The 18,952-nt window shown below is 40.2% G+C and overlaps 1 protein-coding gene across 4 annotated transcripts in view; it reads left to right on the top strand.

Moving 5' to 3' along the window:
• LOC114647270 (small serum protein 3-like) overlaps window positions 1-18,952 on the top strand; it is a 76,722-nt gene that overhangs the window by 9,307 nt on the left and 48,463 nt on the right. For 2 of the 4 annotated variants that reach the window (XR_007934195.1, XM_028795925.2), the window contains 2 exons: window positions 2,533-2,638; window positions 6,655-6,968. Coding sequence is in view for 2 of the 4 variants with exons in the window: in XM_028795925.2 (XP_028651758.1) it covers window positions 2,533-2,638; window positions 6,655-6,778 (230 nt within the window). In the remaining 2 variants the exon portion in view is untranslated. Of the gene's footprint in view, window positions 1-2,532; window positions 2,639-6,654; window positions 6,969-18,952 lie in introns of those variants that run through there. The other 2 variants (XR_007934196.1, XM_051923522.1) reach the window with 1 other exon arrangement.

The following is an 18,952-nucleotide window of genomic DNA, read 5'->3' as shown; positions in this document are numbered from 1 at the left end:
AAACTGCACTTCTGTTGGGCTCGGTCACAAATACATGTAACATGATGTCACTTATGAACAACAACAACAAAGGCCACAATTTATTTCTTGTAGAGCCCAAAATCACATAAGGAATATCTCAGTCTGCTTTAACAGGCCCTGTTTTTTGACATCTCCCCAGTTTTGACTCTTTAGGAAGACAAACTCCCCAAAATAAAAAGCCCCTTGTAGAGAAAAAAAGGGGAAGAAATCTTGGGAAGGGCAGTTCAGAAAGAGACCCCCTTCCAGCATGGAGTGGGTGTCAAAAATGAATTAAATAGAACACACTAAAAACAGAACACAAGTAATCCTCTTCACAGAGCTGGATGGCCAACCTGTCATGGCCATCTCAAAATACAACACAGCAGTACAAACAACTTTGCTCTTGAACAGAGTGCCTCAAGTGCAGGCACAGAATGATGCGACACTCTCACGGTAAAATGGACAAATAAATTACTGTAGTGGATCATCTGCTGTAGATCTGCCCAGCTGATGTCTGCTTTGTGTCCTGGAGGTTCAGGGAATGGCAGCTTTAAAAGCTCACCACACATTTTGAACTCAAGTCTTAGTTTACTGTTTGATGACTATCATCACTTCCTGTCCTGCTCGATCACTAGAATCAGAAACTATAATGCTGTTACTGTCTACTTATAAAGGGCACATTAAATTGCTTTGTTCCTTATGTAAATGAACACACTTTACACCAGCTGCCTTTATTCACCTCACCCATTGGTTACAAATGCTGTTTCACCAACTGCTTTCCATCACTCGCTGCTGTTCACGGGGGACAAGTAACAACACTGGAGCTCCACAAGGAACAGTGCTGTCTGCTTTTCTCTTCACTCTGTATACCTGTAATTATAAAATATAACAGCAGGCCATGTCACTTGCAGAAATTCTCAGATGATTCTGCACTTGTGGGTTGCATTGATAAGGGGATGAGAAAGAGAAGAATAAGGGCCAGAACTTTGTTTCTTGGTACAAAGATAATTGTCTTCAGCTTAACCTCAGCAAAACCTGCTTACTGACTTTCATTGCACCAAAGAGCTTCTGTGTCTGGCCACTATTCTGTGGATAGATGTAGAGGTGGTCCACTCCTACAAGTACCTGGGGGTCCACATCAATGACAGGTTGCACTGGTCTCAGAACTCAGAGAAACTATAGAAGAAAGGGCAGAGCAAGCTCTTCTTCCTTAGGAGACTGTGTTCCTTTAATGTGGGAAGTGACATCCTTCACATCTTCTATAACTCTGTGGTGGTCAGTGCGATTTTCTATGCTGCGGTGTGCCTGGCCGGTAACATCACTTCAAGTGAGGCCCACCATATCAAGAAGCTAAAGTTAAAGGCAAACTCAGTTATGTGATGCACTATGGACCCCAGGAGGTTGCAGTGAAGGAGAGAATTAAAGCAACAAAGTGCCCTTATGGACAATGCTGCACATCGTCTCTCTGACACACCAACACTGAGGACATTCAGCCGATGAATCAATCAGCAGAAGTGTGTCAAGAAACACCACTGGGGGTCCTTTATACCAACACGAAGACGCCTGCATTATGCTTCATTGAGATGGGACTGCTAAGTCAGAAATTTTCTGTCATTTCAATCATTCTGGTGGGTGTGTTCAGACCATGGCATGTGTGTATATACATTTATTTATATTTGTACTAGGAGGCTTCCCCTGCCGTGCTGCATGATCTGCATTTCGTGCGGTGCTTCGAATGTTTAAAAGCCTGTACAGCACCTGAATATTCAATCGCTTTTTGCTGCTCTGTTATTTCACCGAGTAATATTTTCTGTTTGTTTATGCTAATGTGATTGTTGCTCTCATTTTTTTGAGACTTTCAAATTTTCCTACTTCCATGATCTCTATCCTGCTCTGCATGTGTATCACGGGACTTGCTTGCAAAGGTTGAAAGTATGACATGACTTGTTCGTCTCACGGGATGTAAAAGTGTCTCTATGTCTTCAAAAGATCATGTCTCATCACCGGAAAAATGTCTTGTCTCGTCCCGAAGATTTTTTTATAATAGAGAGATTTATTTAGTTAAAGAGTTTTTGCAAAAAGCCAAATTTTCCCCTGGGGGCAAATAAAGTTCTCTCCATTTCAGTCTAAATCTGGGGATGATGGTGTGTTATTGGCACACTAACTCAGATTTACTCTTGTGCATGAGACCAGCAGTGGACGAGTCATCCCAGGGTTAATGGTGAAGGCGTTAAAACGGACTTGATAGACCAGTCCAATGACATTAATAGTTACAGTTTAATTAACTGTGGGGCCGTGAAGCTCCCGCTGCTCTTGGCTCTAGCCCAGGTTAGCCCATGCAAAAAAAAACAAAAAACAAAATGCAGCCATGCTTGTGCTGCTGCTTTAAGACAAAGCTATAAGATGATCTTCACTAATGGAGCAGTTCCTGCCATGAGCCAGTTGATCTCCATGACCATAACATGGGGAAAAAAAGTGACATCTTAATGTTTCATTCGAAACAGATGTATAACACCCTGTTGCTCTTTTCAGGCTGCCGGGATGATGAAGGTGTTTTACACAACTTCGGTTCTACATGGAACAATAAACGCTGCTACGCGTGTAGCTGTAACAAGTATGGAGCACAATGCTGCAATCGGTAAGTAGCCTTCATCTGTCGTTGAATTGTTTCACACTCCCCAAGCTCGGGACTCAAAGGCACAGAATTAAAGGATAGATAGATAGATAGATAGATAGATAGATAGATAGATAGATAGATAGATAGATAGATAGATAGATAGATAGATAGATAGATAGATAGATAGATAGATAGATAGATAGATAGATAGATAGATAGATAGATAGATAGATAGATAGATAGATAGATAGATAGATAGATAGATAGATAGATAGATACTTTATTAATCCCCAAGGGGAAATTCACACACTCCAGCAGCAGCATACTGATTAAAACACAATTAATTAAAGAGTGATAAAAACACAGTGCAAGTTAAAAAGTGCAAGGTGGAGAGTGCAAGGATGGTATAACAGTCAATAACTTTGTATAATGTTACCGTTTATCCCCCCGGGGTGGAATTGAAGAGTCACATAGTTTGGGGGAGGAACGATCTCCTCAGTCTGTCAGTGGAGCAGGACGGTGACAGCAGTCTGTCGCTGAAGCTGCTCCTCTGTCTGGAGATGATCCTGTTCAGTGGATGCAGTGGATTCTCCATGACTGACAGGAGCCTGCTCAGTGCCCGTCGCTCTGCCACAGATGTCAAACTGTCCAGCTCTGTGCCTACAGTAGAGCCTGCCTTCCTCACCAGTTTGTCCAGGCATGAGGCGTCCCTCTTCTTTATGCTGCCTCCCCAGCACACCACCACATAGAAGAGGGCGCTCGCTACAACCGTCTGATAGAACATCTGCAGCACCTTATTGCAGATGTTGAAGGATGCCAGCCTTCTAAGGAAGTATAGTTGGCTCTGTCCTCTCTTGCACAGAGCATCAGTATTGGCAGAGCACTTTGGACTTTGTACTGCGTAGGATTATATCAACAACAACAACAACATTTACTTCTAGAGCTATATTTTCATACAAATGACATAGCTCAAACTGCTTTACAGGATGAAGAAAGAAAAAAGAAAAATATAAAAACAAAATTAGGCAACACTAAGTAACAAGGAATATAGTAAGGTCCGATGGCTGGGAGGACAGAAAAAAACAAAAAAATACTCCAGAGGGCTCGAGAAAAAAAAAAATATCTGCAGGGGTTCGAAGGCCAGGAGACCACCCAGACCCCACTGGGCATTCTACCTAACATCAATGATCTCAATCAGTCCTCAGGATTTACAGGCTTCACATGGAAAAACTTGATGATGATGGCCATGTGGACTTCTGGCCTTCAATCCATCAATGTGGGGACATCACTGTGCTTAGATCAGGTGGTGGTGGTGCAGATCAGCACCACAGAAAACCAGAAAAAGAACAGCAGAGAAAGTAGGGGTTAGTATGAATTGTGGAGCCATGATAAAAACAGTAATTCAATACATATACAGAATATCAGGGTTACACTAAAATCTATATACAGTATATATAAAAGTCAATATATGTATGTATGTATGTATGTATGTTCCAGCATCACTTCCAAATGGCTGGAGTGATTATCATGTTTCTCATTGGTCGACTAAAAATACTGTAGGGCAGGGGTGTCGAACTCCAGTCCTGGCGGGCCGCAGTGGCTGCAGGTTTTCATTCTAACCATCTTCTTAATTAGTGACCAGTTTTAGCTGCTAATTATTTCTTTTAATTAACTTGACTCAGGCCCCTTAGTGGTTTCTTTTTCCTTAATTAGCAGCCAAACAATAATGAGACACGAAACAAGCGGCCACATGACCAGCTCACCTGTGTCCATCACACAGAATCTGAAAATAGAGAAAGGTGGAGGTCTCAGTAAGGCTGATCTCTCAGGTCATCAAATCATCTTGACAGTGTTCTTAGAAAAAACATTAAATCATTAGTTTTGGAAATGTCTGCTGTGGCAGAATGAATAGTTAAATAACAGGTTTAATTAACAGCAAGCATTGGCTTCTCATTAAGAAACTGGTTGGAGTTTGAAGCCCCAGTTTAGCTGGTCATCTGTTAGCTCGTTTCACATCTAATTTCTGTTTGGCTGTCATTTAATGAGGAAACAAATCAATTCAGAGGACTGAATCCTTATAACAGGGCTATTAAAATGAAGGGAAAAAAAAGAATTAGCAGTGAAAACTGATCACTGATTAGGAAAAGGGTTAGAATGAAAACTTGTAGCCACTGCGGCCCTGCAGGCCTGGAGTAGGGTGAAATCAACCCTAACCCACCCCCTTCTGGGTAGGGTGGGGGGTGATCTTACTGTCTTGTATGCAGGTTATCATCCAGTTGACACTTGGAATGACCACCAGAGGGCGAACTGGAGGTGATTGCCAGCATTCTCTATGTTTGAGTACCACTGCGCCCCTGTTGGTTTTCACATCATAACACTAGTAAATCAAAGAAACATATGTCTTTGTCCTAAACAATATGGATGGCACTGTATGTGAAAACAGTTGTACTGTAATTATCCATCCATCTATCCATCATCAAACCCGCTATATCCTAACTACAGGATCACGGGGGTCTGCTGGAGCCAATCCCAGCCAACACAGGGCACAAGGCAGGAGACAAACCCTGGGCAGGGCGCCAGCCCATCACAGGGCTACTGTAATTATGAAATTGTAAATTGACTTGCCGTTGTTTGGTATTGAAAATGCACTTAAACAAGTGGCTTGTTACGGTGGTGATCTGTGTAAAAGACACTATATAGATTGTTTTATTGTATCTTATTTAATATTTGATCACTTTGTATTAAATTCTTTACTGCTTAATAAGGAGCTGTGGGGTGTTACTCACTCCACATCAGTGTTAAATGAAATGAATGCTAGTGGTTGTGATATCATATAAAGCTGGGCGGTAATGCATATGGCTGCCAGCTCAGTTCATACCTAAGTTGTCCTGTGTGAGGGTCAAACCAGACCCTTCACCTGCTGGGAACAACTGGACCATCAAGACAATATAAAGTGTAATATTGTACTTACCACAAAAAAAGGTATTTTATAAAATCAAAACAGTTAACTAGCATTCATTCCTAACTTCATGACTCAAATCAGAGATCACATTCTAGATATACTGCATCTAAAACTAAATGGACTATCAAGAAGACTTGTAGAAATGGAGCCCAGTGAGTCAAAATGCTTCAGTTTCACTCACCACCTATAACTCCCTGAGTGCCCCTAGCAAGTTCACTTCTTGTGTCAAGGCTCATACTGTAAAAATATGTAAACATAAAACATTGTGGATTGTGGTTACAGTGTAAAAGCACTATAAATATCAAGGCATCAATATCAATATCAAAGGATGCCAGCGCGCTTTTAAAAAGGGGGCCGGTGACCAAAAAAGAGAAGTTTTTGTAATTTGTGTTTCAAGTTCCTGTCTCTCTGCCTGCCGTCTGTTGGGTTGTTTCGTGGTTGGTGTCTGGACTGTCTGCCTGTGCACATGAGGAGTGTAAGTGGATTCACGGCCATCCTGTGAGGAAAGCAGCGCTCCTCAACCCGTCCACCCACCTTCACCATTTCAGGAACTAGTGGTAGGACTATCTTTACATTCCCATTCAACATGCAGATCTCTGGACTGTCTATCTTCATCATTACATTTCATCTGTTGCCATTTTTCATGGACTTTACTGTGTGTGTTTTGTTGGTGCTTTGTTGTATTTAATGTATAGCCGCCATAAGGGGAACAGGGGTGGTATCGTTGTTTTCATTACATTCTTTATTTGCTGTTTGATTACCGGTTTGCTTTGTTGTTGTCTCTGTTTGTGAGTGCGTGCGGGTCGGGCCAAGGCTGGGTGCATCCCTGGAGACTCCACCATAAAAATAAATGTGAATCTTAGCAGCACCGGACCGCTTCAAGTCCCCATTTATTGATTCCATGTGTGATCCCAAGTGACTGCTTGCCATCTACACTTTACATATAAAAAATGTGGAATGAGCCTTAGGATGGCATTCCTTATACTGAGGCACTGAATAAAAGCAGTGTGTGTGTTATTGACTAAGTTATGTGCATCCATTCACTTATTATTTTTTATTTTATGTTTACTAACAGAATTCCAACTTATTTTGGTCTCCCCAAATCCTGTAAAGTTGTGGTGAACAAGGACTGCAGCCACAATCTGGTGAACACGCGTGGGCCTGACAGCGACTGTGTCCCAAAGAGTGCTGTTTTGTAAGATGACGCTCTCTTTTCTAAGAAAATCTCCAGTCAACATTTGGAATCTGTTTTTTATTTTGTTTCTGTGCTTTATTCACCAAGACATCCTCTTTGATAGTGAAAGAAAACATACTAATTCATAGCTTACAAATTCACTACATGTACAATATGAGTATTTGCTGAATTCACCAAAAATAAAAACATTATTTTCTGCTCTCAAATTCTTGTTTTTTTTTGTCCTCTTATTTCCTGAATGCTGCTCAATCTCACACAGTGATATGCACAGGCCTTTTGGTGGGCAGTGATCCCCAAAGCGGAGAAGGGTCACCTTATGGGACAGGATTTGTTACATTTTAATTCCTGGGCACAAATCAGTGCCTACTTTTATTTCTGTATTTTTTGTTTCACTAAAAAATTGACTGTAACATTAGGGGCACTATAATCTAGTCAGGTCAAGCCATGTCAAACTTGTGAGCCCCACTGAGCCCCAAACCTCAGACACAATGTCACTCAATAGAATTGTGGGTTCCAATAAAGGGTTTTTATTTTCCACCAACACTTTTCAACATAAACACCTTCCAAAGTACTCAAAAACAAACAATCCCTCTTCCTCCTTCGTCTTCTAGTTCAGTGCTGCCCGCTATCTCCCGACTCGTTGAGCTCCCTATAAGCTGAACCTGGGAATGCTTTTGGTGCTACAACGTGTCCTCTTAGATGCAGTTCTGGGCAACTTGGATACCAGGGAGGTCCACCCTCTGATGGCAGCTGGGGACCCTAACAGGGCTGCACTTTCAGACTTCAACTCCCATGTACCCCTGTGGGTGTACAAACTGGGATGCCTCAGGAGGACCACTGCCACCTGTTGTATGGGAGATGGAACTGCTCCTGTCCTGCAGCTCCTGATGGTCCATTCTTTATTTGACTCAGGCCAGGGTCTGTTCCTGTATTGTTCTCTATGCTAGTTGGGATAGGCTCCAGCCAGACTTGCCACCCTGGTGTAGATGAAGTGAGTTAGAAAATGACATGACATGAATATCATTATGAGAATTTCAATTATAGTTAGCCAAGAAGCTGTTTCGTTGTCCACCTGGCATGACAATCTGCCCTTCCACTATAGCATCCAAGGCAGGTGGCGGATGATTTCTTGCCTTGTCTTTCCTTTCAGGCATTTACAACATTCATTGTCCTTCTGCAACGGTGTACACGTCCATAGGAGATCAGGTAAACCCCTTAATGACCATAGTACTCTTAGATGGAAGTGGCACACCGCCGCAATTGCACAGAATGTATTGAGGAACATGGTGAAGAGTTCAAGGTGTGGCCTCCGGAAATTCCCCAGGTCTCAATCCAATCTCGGCATCTGTGAGATGTATTGGAACAACCCAATGATATCAAACATTCTCGCTTTTGGTCACAAAGCAGCAATGCTCCATGGTCACCAACAACATGGCCATGGCTGTCAAAAAACAAAAAAAAAAATCACCAAACGGTGAAGACTGAGAGTAAAAGCAAAATTTTAAAAATGGCCGCGCAAAAGATGTAATACAATGTAAATAACTAATGAAAACTTACTAACGGATTAAAAAAAATTATGATGCACATACTAAAGGGGTGGGAATTCTCATACATAGAACAGTTCCATTTGTAGCATCAGATGTAGTGTCGGACCCTGAAGGGAGATATGTGATGGTCATGGGCAACTTATATAACAGTAAAATGATTTTGATAAATGTTTATGCACCCAATGTTGATGATAAGGAATTCATGCAAAATCTATTTGCATCCATTCCCAATGTGAACACTCATAAAATTATAATGGCTGGGGACTTTAATTGTGTTTTAAATCCACTCTTAGATAGGACTCCTGTGACAGGGGGGACGACATCTAATACTGCAAAGATAATTACACAGTTTTTGAATTTTCACAACTTATCAGACCCCTGGAGGTTTCTTAACCCAAACTCAAGAACATATTCGTTCTACTCACCAGTGCATTATAGCTACTCAAGAATTGATTATTTTTTTATAGATAATAATTTCCTGCCTACAATTAAATCATGCAAATATGACACAATTGTTATCTCTGACCATGCCCCTCTAGTCTTGGAGCTAAAATCAATAAGCCCCTCATACTCACCTCGCAGATGGCGTCTTAACCCTCTTTTATTGGCAGACGAGAACTGCACAGAATTTATATCTAAACAAATCAGCTTCTTCCTAGAGACAAACACGTCCACAGAGGTCTCTGCAGGAACACTCTGGGAAACTCTAAAGGCCTTCTTAAGAGGACAGATTATTTCATATCTCTCCCACAGAAATAAATTAGAAACCAAGAAAGTGTCAGAGCTAAGAAATGAAATTACTAGAATAGATGAAGAACAAGCCAGGCGTCCAAATGAAGTTCTCCACAGGAAAAGGCAGGCCCTACATACAGAACTTAACATCTTAACAACTAAAGAAACCGAACAACTTATTTATAAGTCGAGACAGCATTACTATGAACACGGAGAAAAAGCTAATAAGCTTTTAGCTCAACAAATTCATAAACAAGAAGTTCACAATGCAATACCAGTAATCACCAACAAGAATGGAGAAGAAATCATCGACCATAATAATATAATGCACACATTTAGAGATTACTATAAGTCTTTATATTCCACTGAGTCCAAAGAAGACAACACACAATCTAATGCATTTCTGGATAATTCAAAAATACCACAAATAGATGCTTTAAGTGCTGAGGAACTGGATAAACCTCTAACGCTAACAGAATTACTAGACGCTATAAAGTCAGTACAAAGTGGGAAATCATCAGGCCCTGATGGTTACCCCGTAGAATTTTATAAGAAATTCTCCACCCAGCTAGCTCCACTCTTATTGGCAACATTTACAGAAGCTAGAGACAACCAAATTCTACCTCAAACATTTCGACAAGCATTAATCACCGTCTTTCCTAAACAAAATAAGGACTTGTTACAATGTGCATCATATAGACCAATTTCACTCCTGAATAATGATGTTAAGATACTCTCAAAAATCCTAGCTAGAAGGATGGAGAAAGTGCTGCCCTCGGTAATATCACAAGATCAAACTGGATTTATTAAAGGCCGACACCTATCTTCAAATCTCCGACGCTTGTTTAATGTTATATATTCACCAGCAAAATCAAACACCCCAGAGATATTACTATCATTAGACGCAGAAAAGGCATTTGACATAATTGAATGGAATTACCTTTTCACTGCATTGGAGAAATTTGGGTTTGGCCCGAATATTTGTGCTTGGATCAAACTACTGTATACCAATCCAGAAGCTTCAGTTTGTATTAATAACATTTGCTCAGACTACTTTAAACTAGAACGTGGTACCAGACAAGGATGTCCCTTGTCGCCACTGTTGTTTGCAATCGCTATTGAACCACTGGCGGTTCACTGCCGAAATTCTTATCAGATAAAGGGGATTGTCAGAGAAGGACTGGAACAGAAAATTTCTCTATATGCAGATGATATGGTCTTATATATATCAGACCCAGAAAACACTGTCCCCGCTGTTTTAACAGCACTAACAGAATTTCAAAAGATATCTGGTCTTAGAATTAATCTGAATAAAAGTATACTCTTTCCAGTGAATTCACAAGCATATAATATTAGATTGGACACCCTACCTTTTACCATAGCAGATCAGTTTAAATACCTAGGGGTAAATATCACAAGTAAACATAAAGCTCTTTATCAACAAAATTTTGGCGTCTGTATGGAAAACATTAAGCAAGACTTGCATAGATGGTCAACCCTTCATCTCACTCTAGCCGGAAGAATTAACGTCATTAAGATGAATATCCTTCCTAAACTTCTCTTTTTATTTCAAAACATTTCAATATATATCAATAAATCATTTTTTAAACAGTTAGATTCAATAATAACCTCATTCATTTGGAACTCAAAACACCCACGTATCCGAAGAGCGACCCTACAAAGACCTCAGGCAGAAGGTGGCATGGCTTTACCTAATTTTCAGTTTTATTACTGGGCAGCAAACATACAAGCCATAAAGACCTGGACACAAATATATGAACATACACAGGCCTGGTCCGCAATAGAAGTAAAATCCTGTAGTACTTCTTTATATTCCCTGCTCTGCTCTCCAATAAATGAAAGTTATCGCAAATATACTAATAACCCAATTGTGCTTTACTCACTCAGAATATGGAACCAACTTAGAAAGCATTTTAAGATGGAAAATCTTTTATCAGTGGCACCTCTGCAAGAGAACCACCTCTTTCAACCTTTGCAAACATATCTAGTTTTTAATACCTGGAAAAGTTTTGGGATTAAAATGCTCAGAGATCTTTATATAGACAACATATTTGCATCTTTTGAACAATTACGTTCAAAATTCAACCTCCCAGCTACACATTTCTTTTACTATCTTCAAATTAGAAATTTTGTTAAACAGAAATTGCCCGATTTCCCCCACCTTGCACCCTCCACAATGCTGGAAAAAATACTGCTCAATTTCGAGGAAACAAACACTATTTCCGCAATATATAAAATCTTATTAGAGTCCCTACCTTTCAAAGATCCAAGAGGACATTGGGAAGAAGATCTCTTAATCAATATATCAGAAAAGGAGTGGAAGGTAGCAAAGCAGAGAATTCACTTGAGTTCTATATGCACAAAGCATAGAATTATTCAACTCAAAATTATATATCGAGCCCATCTGTCTCGCTTAAAACTGTCCAAAATGTTTCCAGGGCAGGATCCAACCTGCGAACGCTGCAACCAAGCGCCTGCCTCACTGGGTCACATGTTCTGGGCCTGCACTAAACTAACATCATTTTGGACAAAAATTTTTAAGTGCCTCTCAGACAGCCTTGGTATCACAATCCCTCCTAACCCATTAACAGCTGTGTTCGGTGTTCTTCCAGATGGACTTGAAGTGGAGAAGGACAAGCAAACTGTGATTGCATTCACTACACTTTTGGCACGCAGACTTATTTTGTTAAATTGGAAGAATCCTAATTCTCCTCTTATAAGTCAGTGGGAAACCGATGTTTTATATTATTTGAAATTGGAAAAAATCAAATTTTCAGTTACAGGATCTGTACAACATTTTTTCAAAACATGGCAGGATTTAATCAATATTATTTTAGAATAAGAGAAATAACTATTATTGCATTTAACTCCCTTCTCCATCTCTTATTTACATAGATATTTACTTCTCCCTTTCTTTTGTTTAATGTTGCCTTATTAAAAAGCCTAAAGCAATTTTCCTTTAGCTAAGCTCTCCTTCTCAGGGGTGGGGTTTGATTAGTCTTCAAATTTGTTGGGTTATAAATTGATCTGTTTGTATGGAATGATTACAATGAAAATTAATAAAATAAAAATATTAAAAAAAAAAAAAAAAAAAATTATGATGCACATACTGACATAAAATTTGTACATCCTAAAAATTAAAAATCATAACATCATCATCCAAGTTTATGTAACGGGTAAGTCTCTCTAAACGCAAACTCTTGATTTAGCAATTTCATTAGAAAGAGGCTTCTTAGATCAGTTCTCAGTCTCCTGCCTGGTTATTGTGACTTGGACTTTACGTTTTAGGTTCTGGAGATCAGTGTCATTTTGACTTCCTGGTACTCTTAGCTCCTGCCTCTTCTCTAATTTTCATTCCCAGTCATCATCCCAGTTGCATTGACCACTCCAGGGCTTATTTTTCTACCAGACCATTACACTAACTGCTGCTTGAGCAGAAACCTACTGCTTTGAGTTAGCATTTTTCCTAAAGCGTCTTTTAGACTGTCACAGTATTTTGTATTTTTGCTTGTTGCTTATCACTGATTTTGGTTCTTTTTTGCACTTTACTCTTAGGGTACCTCAAAAAGATTACTGACGTCTTTTGATATTCACTTCTTTCTAATTTTATGAAAAGATTGTTAGCACACAATCTGAAAAGTACTTCAAATCCAATGCTGTTTAAGATCTTGAAAGAAAATAATAATGAGACCGATCAGTCAGTCATTCTCCAACCTGCTATATCCTAACACAGGGTCATGGGGGTCTGCTGGAGCCAATTCCAGCCAGCACAGAGCTCAAGGAAGGAACAAATCCCGGGCAGGGCGCCAGTCCACCACAGGGCACACACACACCAGGGACAATTTCGGATCGCCAATGCACCTAACCTGCATGTCTTTGGACTGTGAGAGGAAACCCACGCGGACACGTGGAGAACATGCAAAATCCATGTAGGGAGGACCCAGGAAGCGAACCCAGGTCTCCTTACTGCGAGGCAGCGGTGCTACCACTGTGCCACCACAATGAGATCAATTTAAATCAAAATGAAGACATTTAAAAAAAAATACCATTGACGAACGGCTGGCAGACTGAGGGCCCATAGAAGCAGAACTTGCTATTTGTAGTATTGAATACAGTCTGATATTCATCTGCTTCCAAATCGTCCACTCAGATATAAATATACAAGGGAGACAACGAAACTCTTCTAAACTTGTACTTTATTAGAAACTGAACATATTCACCGGTTTACAACATGTGCCTCTGGTTAGCACTTGATCAAAAATGTATCCAGACTGATGCACACCGATGGCAATGGTTGCCACATACAGTAATATCCATCCATCCATCCATTTTCCAACCCGCTGAATCCGAACACAGGGTCACGGGGGTCTGCTGGAGCCAATCCCAGCCAACACAGGGCACAAGGCAGGAAACAATCCTGGGCAGGGTGCCAACCCACCGCAGCATACAGTAATATGTTCTCTGCATTATATATTTGACAAAGTGCACATTGCAAAATGTACATATCTGATGTAAGACAGGTGATATCAGCAATTTGAAATTTGATACCTAAATTCTAGAAAGGCCTGCCTTAAGGGATTGAAGCGTGTGCCTTTGAACATCATTCAGTTGCACATTACAGGTAGGATATTAGAGGATTATTTCTATATTTTTGCATAATGATTTCTGGCAAATGATGTGAATTGCTTGGGGATGTGAACCAACACTCTTGTGCTTCATTCTCTGATTCATCAGTTACAGGGAGCACACAGCTAACAGTTTTGGTCATCCTGGATTGTGAATATTCATGACAGTAGTGACAACTTTCCCAACTCAGACTTCTTTAATCTTTTTTCGATTTCCATTTATGTCTACCTCACATTTAGAATAATCTACAAGGGAGTCCAAATGCCTTTCTTAGCTGTTCTTAAAGTGTGAAGACAAACCTAATTTGTAGATCACTGGACCATTGCGATGGGCCATGGTATAGGGACCTTCTTTACAGGATGTAACCCTCAGGTGGATATTTCATATGGTGAGCCAACTCCTTCAGCCTTCATCCACAGCCCACGGACTGCTTGGCAGAGACTCCTGCCGTGACCCTGGATCAGCTTCCATGTGTACCGATGACAAGTTAAGAAATCAGTGAAGCTAGGAAGTAAAGGTGCAGCAGAATTGAAGATATAAAAGAAGAGGTTTGAACCCATGCAAACACTCAAACAGGCCTTAGATAAAGCTGCTCCCCTCAAAATAAAGGCGATCAGAGTGAAATGGTGTGCATTATAGTTGTGGAAGAAAATCATGAATACAGACACCCCCCACTGGAATGTCCCAATTTAAGCAATAAAACACAGGCGGGAGAAAGCGTCAATCGTTTATATAAATCTCCGAAGAAGTAACAAGTGCATTACATGCTAGCCACATGCTACAAAGAAAAAAAAGTGTCCTCTGCGCTATATTTATATAATTCATTGATTAGGTCACTATTCTTTAAAAGGAATTCATCACGTAATAAGAAAACTTTTAATATGATTGGTTATACCTAGTTGCTAACGGGACATGGCAGATGTTGATACCGCAGATGACCACAATTTGGTTAATAGTCCTGTTTGCTTAGGACGTATATGACATTTTAAATGTATTATTTTTATTCTTATTATAGGAGATGTGTGAGTTTCTCCACATACACATTGTTTCTCATGGTTTAAAAGAAAAGAACAATGGCCTATATATATATTATGATCCGGCTGGGTACAAAAACAAGAAACTTAGTACTATAGAAGAATGGTTATGCCATAAATAATATATATTTCTCTTAAGGGGTTATATAAAATAACAAGAAATACATTTATCATAGTGAATAATAAAATAACAGCATCAACTTTTAAGCATAAGCTCAGTAGGATATGAGACTCAGACACATGCCAGGTGCACATTGGAGCAGGGTTCAAATTCAGCTTTTACATAGTTTAAAGCAGGCATGTCAAACACGCGGCCCCCGGGCCGCATGAGGCCCGCAACAGAAATCTGTGCGGCCCGCATGACAGATCCTAGTTAGCACTGAACTTGTACAAAATGATTACTATCGTTTGTGATTGAATCATTAACCAAAGTTAATGAGCCGCAGCGTCACAACTGAAGTGCTAGGCGGCAGCAGGGGGGGCCTTAGGCATGTGCAAACTGTGCACCTGCACAGTGCCGCCAAAGCCCAGGGGCCACCACGCCAATATATATTGAATATAAAACAGAAAGAGAAAATAACGACACAGCTGACGGCAATGTGGCCGAAAAACATTCTGTTTCTTGTTAATTAGTACGCTGTATTTACAAATGTCGCTAGAGTTGGAGCAGTAAGCTATATGTAGTATTATAACGTCCTGCCTTAATGAGAATATCATGGGCCGCCACTTGGTTTCAAGTTACGGACACGCGTATATAGAAGTGTGTCATGAGCACAAGGCAGCTATGCAGTGTCCGCAACGAGATGTGGCCATCTGCCGTGCATAAGATACCGTATTGACATTGGCGGGCGAAGGGGCCACTGATTCTTTCTCTGCCCAGGGCCGCCACGAGCCTAGAGCCGCCCCTGCTAAGGCTACACTACTGACTGGGCTGCTGAGACTGGCCACTGGGCAGAACTGACCATCACGAGTAGTAATAGCCCGCATATTTTCACGTTTTTTTGCTCTAGTTTCATGTAATTTTGTGCTAGTAGTGTAACGAACAGTTAGTGCAGACTACAGCTGAAGATCTGAAGTGGACGCGAGAAGTTGGTGAGTTGTTTATTAGCATATTTTTGTGATATTGAGTTTGTAAAATTATTGTAGGTCAGGTGGCTTTTTGCATATCGGCTTATTTTACAATATAAACTTTGAAGTAAACTTAGTAAAGTAAAATTTGATTTTTGGAGGATTTCTTTTCCAACTTGAATTACTGAGCAATGAATTCAGTGAGTGTTTTCGTAATATCAGTTCACACGAACAGGACTTTGCGCTGTTTACTTCATCATACTCTTACAACGTTGAGAATGTGCCTGAGAATATCCAAATGGAATTGATTGAACTGCAGTCAGATTCTATTCTGAAGGCAAAATACAACGAAGTTGGTGTGCCAGGCTTGTATGCTTACCTGCCACCCTCGTATGTGCAGATCCGTAAGTTGGCATCGAGAGTACTGTCAATGTTCGGAAGCACTTACCTTTGTGAGAAATTGTTTTCGTTAATGAAAGCTACCAAAACTCCACATCGCTCAAGACTTACCGTCGAGCACCTTTCATCCCTCATAAAAGTTGCAGCTGCACAAGATTTCAAGCCTGATATTGACGAACTGGTTACTAACAAGAGATGCCAAGTGTCGGGACAAAAGAAATAAATCTAACATTGTAAGGCTCCTATATAAGCAATGAATATAATATAATGAAAATAATATAATAATATAAGGACCTAAGAGGCTAAGACTCTAATTCTACACTGTTGTATGGAGACTGCATAGAAATAAATTACTTTTCTTTAAACTTTAAACTTTAAGTGTTACTTTTTTAAAGTTTTCAGTATTGGAAAGAAAGCTACAGTAACTTTGTATAATAGTATAACAGTATTTATTACAGTGCGGCCCGTTGACGCACGTATGGCAGTCGAAGCGGCCCACCAATTGTAGTGAATTTGACATGCCTGATTTAAAGAGAACACTGCCCATTTTAAATTAGAAAGTTGTCGATTGAGATTAACAAAATGGCAGGTTTACTTGTCTACATTAAGTGAAAGCATTAAGCAGTTTGGGTAAAACCATTCTCATTTCTAAATTAAAGTGCAATTCTTCAGATTTTATAAGGACGATAGCAAATTTGATGAATAAAAAATCCAGACCCTCACACACAATTAGACGTGTGTGAAAGAAAAATTAACTTCTTGCAAGCTACTAAGGATTAAAAGCTGACAAAGCTGTTTTGCTATAATGGCAGGTTATTCATACAGGCGTCTGCCATAAGACAGGGTACAGTGAGCTGACCGAGGACAACTTCCTCTTTAGGGATCTATCTGACATGTACACAAAAGCAGATTTGTGTAATATAAGATGAAATACTTCGGTAAACGATGTTATGCTTTTTTATAAGTAAGAAGAATGGGGAGGGAGGAAGAAAAAAATAAAAAGCCGACTGAAAAAAGGCAACTTTGCTCTTCTACCTTGCAACGCATAAATCCTATGTACTCACCGGTCACCTGAATAAAGACTGGTTGATTTGAACTATTCCGGTCTTCCTCGGGAGATACTTCCACACTTGATATCAGTGGAATGACTTTATAAATGTATCTAATCAAAAGAAGAAACAAATGATTAAAGATGGAGTAATCAGGCACCACATGACATAACGTCACCCACTTCACTCCCTACCTCATATCGTCGACCAAGGGAAAACACTGAACACAGAGGAAACGTTTAGGAACCAACTGGGTTTCCCCTTTTCATCGTTCAAAAATAAACAAGCGCTGAGTGGCATGTCAAGTAATAGCAAAACATAAAGGAGTGCAAAAACAGAAATCAACAAGAGACTCGAGGTTCTGTAGACAAGTTAGTACTCAGGTGGGAACTCCATTCCTTGGTTCTGCTCCGTCCAGAATGAGACGAGCCTAGCCGGGTGTGCCCAGGCTTTAGAGTGGAGGGCTCAGAAGGGACGGAGTCAGTTGCCCACAGTGGGCCGTTTTTCAGTGCTGTGGGAGAAAAAAAGAGACGATACGTATTATCAGTAACAGCACACCCTTGGGTCCCAGACTGGTAGTGCTTAATTTGGAAGGTGAACCTCAAAAAATCACGTGTGACACTTAGTAGACCAAAAACGATGACACAATAGGTAATTGTATTTTCAATTTGTAAAATGAAATCTGTTCTTTAAATGCAATTCCAACTAGTCTGCTGACAAACTCACTCAGCAGTGGTAGTAGTAACAGTAGCAGCAGCAGTAGAATTGTTATGGGTACTTTTGTCGATTACTGGTAATTCTTCTTTGCAAATCCAACGAACCTGCAATCAGTAGCCACTCTCGAGTGCCATGAAAAACCAAAAATGTACTGAACTACAGAACTTTATGTTGCTTAACTGCAAATACAATTCAGCTTGCCTGATGATCCTCTTGCCCTGTTGCTCCCAGTTCCTGATGATGCCAGAAACAACAACATTATTACTATAAAGTAAAATGGTAGATAAATAACTATTATTTTGCTTCAAATTTAGAAACCCTTCTTACTGAGTGATAATTGTACAAAAAATGTGATAAAGAAGACTCTTAAATTTGTTGGGCTGAATCAAGCCTTAATTTGTATTACATGGATTCGACATAACCTGAGACAGCTGGAATTCAGGTTTCATTTAATCTTTATGAAACTGTAATTAATAATCATGAGGACACACTCACTCAAGCTGAGCCAATCCACAGTTACCATGCATTTCAACTTTCATACTTTTGTGATGTGGGAATTAATCAGTGTATCCCATGTGGATATGGGGACAATACACACATTCAATGGGACAGAGACCGGGCCTGGAAATTAACTCAGGTCTGTTGAGTTAGGTGTCAAGTGCTAAACATGGTACGACAGCAACACCTGTCATCACCATCACAGCATCTCATAGAATTCCTTTTCTTCTTCTTCTTCTTTTATTTTTCGGGCTGTTCCTGTGACTGTGCAGGTCTGGCTCCATGCTCCCTCTTCTCTTCAGGGAGCCTCTCGAATACAGTTGGTATTACCATCAGTAATGTAATCGAATGAGCTGGACAATGATGACACCAAACGAAACATGGGGGAATGTGCAAACAGTGCTTTTATTAAAAACAGGCTAAAACAAGATTAAATTCCTGCAGAAGACATTGGGGTCCCACCAGCCAAGCACAGCACCTTCCCAGT

This window comes from Erpetoichthys calabaricus, chromosome 2 (genome assembly GCF_900747795.2).
Source record: "Erpetoichthys calabaricus chromosome 2, fErpCal1.3, whole genome shotgun sequence".
Taxonomy (NCBI): Eukaryota; Metazoa; Chordata; class Cladistia; order Polypteriformes; family Polypteridae; genus Erpetoichthys; species Erpetoichthys calabaricus.
This window is presented reverse-complemented; position numbering and strand designations above follow the sequence as displayed.